This window comes from Sphaerodactylus townsendi, linkage group LG10 (genome assembly GCF_021028975.2).
Source record: "Sphaerodactylus townsendi isolate TG3544 linkage group LG10, MPM_Stown_v2.3, whole genome shotgun sequence".
Lineage (NCBI taxonomy): Eukaryota > Metazoa > Chordata > Lepidosauria > Squamata > Sphaerodactylidae > Sphaerodactylus > Sphaerodactylus townsendi.
This window is the reverse complement of record NC_059434.1, coordinates 11,444,245-11,449,036: the sequence shown is the minus strand read 5'-3', so window position 1 is coordinate 11,449,036 and position 4,792 is coordinate 11,444,245. Positions and strand designations below refer to the sequence as shown.

At 44.6% G+C, this 4,792-nt stretch overlaps 1 protein-coding gene across 1 annotated transcript; it reads right to left on the bottom strand.

The window, feature by feature from the left end:
* Nucleotides 1-631: 631 nt before the first annotated feature.
* Nucleotides 632-4,384, bottom strand: LOC125439598 (amyloid beta precursor protein binding family B member 2-like). Its single transcript, XM_048508711.1, has 4 exons — nucleotides 4,375-4,384; nucleotides 4,085-4,200; nucleotides 2,917-3,096; nucleotides 632-1,482 (listed from the first exon to the last, which is right to left on the bottom strand). Exons 1-4 carry the CDS (start codon nucleotides 4,382-4,384, stop codon nucleotides 1,315-1,317), a joined length of 474 nt encoding a protein of 157 aa, XP_048364668.1. The 3' UTR covers nucleotides 632-1,314.
* Between the last annotated feature and the right edge of the window lie 408 nt (nucleotides 4,385-4,792).

The window sequence follows — 4,792 nt, the reverse complement described above, 5'->3', positions numbered from 1 at the left end:
CAAATTAGAATGGCACCTGTCGGACAAAAAATTGTCCTTTGCTTTCACAGAATCATTGGCCCAGCCCTCAAGCTCAGGGGATGTACAAAAGGAAAAATTCATGAATACTCAAGGGTTCCACTGAGTCTGTCTCACCCCTTTATGGATGCTCTTCCCCCAGGACAGAGTACTGAAGCCCCATTTTTGCGGTCCTGATGTCCGCACACTACTGATCAAATACATTCAATTTTTGAATACATTATTCAAGTTTATATGCATTTTATATGCAAGAAGGCAGATGGTAATTAGTTTTGATTTTAATTTTTCAGCCTGCGGTGACTCTAACTGGCAACCTTTCATTTCCCTAACTTTATAACAGGGTAAAAAGATTAATGCAACTCAACTGGGGAAAGGATAAGGGGCCCATGTCATCCGTCTGGGCTGTATTTGCAGAATTGAAAGAAACCCGATGCGCGTTTTTTTCCAAAAGCTGTTTTCCGCGTGACTTTTTAAAAAAAAGATTGTGTTTGGCACTGAAAGAAATCTGACTTCAAGACTGTTCAGACTGCTTTGAACATCATTTCCTACAGAGGGAGCACGTCCCCACAAGGTGTGTATAGGTATCATCTGGGCAGAATCTTTATCTGTCAGGATGCACTTGTCCTGGGACAGGCAACTTTTTAGCGCTGGTTCATGCAGAAAAATAGACACACATTTTTATTCTACACTACTCACACATTCTTTCACGTAAAAAAGAACTCATGTAGAAGATCAGCCACTTTTAAAGATACATTCTGACAAAAGATGAAAAGTTGGTATTCTGGTATATAGCATGGAAAATCGGTTACTGAGTGTTGTAAAAAAAAAATTAAAAAGCTACACTAATCCTTGGTATGTACTTCAGTGTTGAAAACGGGGACAAAGTGCCATCGGATCTAAAAACCGCTTGTGCCAAAATCCAGCTCATGGTGATGGTGAGAGGATCAATTTGGGCAGGATGTTAGGATTCGTTTGTTAGGAGTGATGTGCCGTGTTCCTTTCTGGCGTGTATGAATTTCAGTAACGTTCATAATATTTACAGTTGGAAAACAGACCTTCTGCTTCTCATGGTAACTCACAGCAAAAAAAAATATTATTCATGCTTCTTTTCATATCACATGATGGTGTCAAGAACAAGAGAACATGCTTGTCTAATATTATTTTGATAAGAGTAAATTCTCTGAAGACAAAGCATCACCCATTTAAACTGGAAGGCCAAAAACAATCAGTTCATCTTCATAGCTACTGCATTTTCCACTAGGCGTTCTGAGAAATCTGGGTTTTCCTGGGTGGGGGCTATGGCGCGTCGGTAACGGGGCGTTTCTGTTTCAAAGTGTCAATGAGGGACAGTACTCCTCTTTTTACGTTACTTGTTACTCTTCTGGTCACTGAGTCTGCAGGGGGGGGCGGCGGCCGGACTTTCTGCGAAGGAGGTCTGGCGACCAAGCATTTCTGATACCGGAGCTGCAAGACAACAAATGCATTCTGCACTCGTTATTCTGGTTCCGCACCTTCAGTTTCACGCACAATATTCTGTCGACACAGGTAGCTGTGTACTTTTTGATGCCCCCCCCCCCATGGTTTGTGATTTACCTGCATTGTTAACTATTAGTCAAACGCAGCCCCCCAGCTATGCCCAGCAATTCACCAGGATCTCAGATACTTTATTTATGGTCAATGACCAACAATAAAAAATAATAGTGGCAACTGGTGTATAAAGGAATAAAATACAAACAATCATACCTTTGTCGTCATAAAATTAATTAAAATGAATAAGTTTGATTCAGATCTTAAAATCATAACATTTACAAAGAGGCACTGCTAGACTTTCTCACATATGTTTTCCTCATTTTCACACATAGGGGTTTTTTCCTGCCTGCTTGCCCAAAGGGGGGGGGGGACACCCTCAATCATGACAGCGGCTTACAGAATTTAATGGTTTCCACTTTTACTACTGTGATATTATGCCAATCCAGCATTAATGCACCCGTAGAAATATTTGCAGCAAACAACTCAGCACGGTGGCCGTCTTCCCATAAATCTCAGGACTCTAATTTGATATCTGGGAGCCGAGACTGAACAGTACCCAGTTCCGACCTCCAGAACTAGCTCTGTTCACTCTCCGATTGGCGCTAATATCCCTCCACTCGCCCAAGGGAGTTGTTGACAGTTTTAAAGGATGGTACCCCACAAGCACTCTGGAAGCAGATGCTGAATAATATCATTGTAGTGGGGAACGCTGGCGCTGCTCATCAATCTTGCAGTTTGTTTTCCCATTGTTCCTTTTCTCACAGAGACATCGTTTGTTCTCTTGTGGAAGAGCAGGGCTCGCTTCCTTGCCTCCGTTTCTTTATGCTACTCTGGTTTTCAGCTACTCTGGGCACGTAATAGGTGGCGATATGGACTGCTTAATAGCACTGAAGCACAGGCGGCAGAACTGACATCGATATTTAGAATCATGGTATCTAATCTGGAGGAACCGGGTTTGATTCCCCGCTCTGCCGCCTGAGCTGTGGAGGCTTATCTGGGGAATTCAGATTAGCCTGGGCACTCCCACACACGACAGCTGGGTGACCTTGGGCTCATCACAGCTTCTCGGAGCTCTCTCAGCCCCACCTACCTCACAGGGTGTTTGTTGTGAGGGGGGAAGGGCAAGGAGATTGTAAGCCCCTTTGAGTCTCCTACAGGAGAGAAAGGGGGGATATAAATCCAAACTCTTCTTCTTCTTCTTCTAATGGACTGAATGAAAGCAACTGATTTGCTAGGGAAATCTGAACAGGCTAGTTGTCACACTAAATGCCACATAATTTTAAAAAAACCTGACAGGATGAAAGAGTGCTTTGTTTGAATGTTCTGCTGTTTACACTAATAGAATAATAGCCCAGTGTGATCACTTACCATACAAGCAGCCTGAACGGCCTCCGATACATTGCCTGCGTTGGGCTCGCACCAGAAAACGTGGCACTCGAAATGTTGGTTCCCAGTATCCATGATGAAGGCAAAGGTGTGGATATCTTTCCCCACTCCCATGAAGGACAAGAAGCGGACACGACATTCCACTACAACTTCCTCTTCATTCTAGTTTGGCAAGAAGAGCACAGGATACCGCTCTTTAGTTTTAGAGCTGCGGTTTAGTAGTTTGGGAGCTGAAGCACTGATTAATTGACTGGCCTCAATCGTGCACCAAAGGAGGCAACCTCAAGCAACTTTTCAAAGTACAGAGAGAAGAAACTGGCACCCAACCACCAAAGGCTGGAAGGGTACATAGGAACTCTGCAGAAGGCCATTGTTTTCACATCCTGCATGTGAGCTCCCAAAGGCACCTGGTGGGCCACTGTGAGTAGCAGAGTGCTGGACTAGGTGGACTGTGGTCTGATCCAGCTGGCTTGTTCTTATGTTCTTATGTTCTAACTCGGCTTTATGTGTGAAAGAAATAATCTGCAAGAACTCTGCTTCCCAAGCAGCACAATGGGAAATGTTCCTTCTATTAACCATGTGATAAAGGCACTTTAGTCCTAAGGTTTTGGTCTTGCAACCCAACTGTGATGATAATTAATTTTGTTACTTTTAAAAAAAGACAATATGAGTATTGTGGCATACATTACCTAAATGGGAAATGATTCCATATGTCGATTTGCTGCAAATCTGTTACGTTGACATTGCATATGGCGAATGCACAAAGAAAGTTTTGTGAAAAATAAATCACGGAGACGTTCCTCTCTACCACCCTCTCTAGTGGATTGCTGAGCCTTCTGCTCAAACAGAATCGCATGCCTGCCCTACACCTTGTTTTTCCATGAGGATATCCATCTGCCTGTTGAGGTAAACACTTCATGAATCTGATAATAGGGATTCTTGTGGCTACAGCAGACTAAGATGAATTCAATATAAATGAGGGGCTAGATCCAAACAGATTTTCCACTCATGAAATAAGGAAAAGAGGTTCCTCTTTAGACACCCCCAAAAAAAAAAAGCTTATGAAAAGATCATAGCATCTGCATGAAAACAACCGGCTAGATCCCATCTGAACCATTTATAATTTCATAGAATCCAAGTGGTGCCTTACCCTTTCGCTGATGACTGTCACGGTAGCATCAGCAACGTTCATGGTGACTGGCATCCAGTCCTCTCTGCTAGAGGAATCAGTTAGGCTTTCTATAGCATTATTCAGGGTGTCCATACCTGTAATTACAGAGGAAGAGAGGCATCAGGGTCACTATAAGAGAGTCACGGAGTTACAGCTGACTGAATACGGCACTTTGGTTCAAACCCTTATGAAGCAGGTGCGCTGGCTGAGACTGAATCATAAGCTCACTAAATGAAACTGGGTCAATCTAGCTCTGTTTCCATGTATACCTCCCTCCATGTGTGTACATCTGTTTGAAAAAAAGAGCCAAGGTATGATCACTTTATAGGAAACTGGAGAGCAGTATCAGGATAAATGTGGTATTTAAATCACAACGTTGGCTGTAACGTGAGAATTGCTTGATGCAGTGGCGTACTGCTAATGAGGACACATGGGGTATCTGGGCGCCCCCTCACATGACAAAATGACGTGTGCCCAAGCCACCTGCCCCAGCGCCCTGCCCCCCTCCCAGCCTCACTGCAGGTCGGCTTCTGCCCTCCCCAGGCCCTGGGAAGAGCAGGAGCCGTTCTGCAGGGGGAGCTGGGACTCAAGGTGGCGGGCACTACCCTCCTGGGCTCCCGCTGCAGGCCAAAGCCCGGCCCTCCCCAGAGCCCCGCCCTCCCCGCTGGATCTGGGGCAAGGAGACGG

Bases quoted from the DNA above. Each gene is read 5' to 3' on its own strand.
- LOC125439598 (XM_048508711.1), bottom strand. The intron at 3,097-4,084 runs GTAAGGCACCAC...TTGCCAAACTAG, and splicing joins TGACAGTCATCAGCGAAAGG to AATGAAGAGGAAGTTGTAGT. The intron at 1,483-2,916 runs GTAAGTGATCAC...GTTGTCTTGCAG, and splicing joins CCGTTCAGGCTGCTTGTATG to CTCCGGTATCAGAAATGCTT.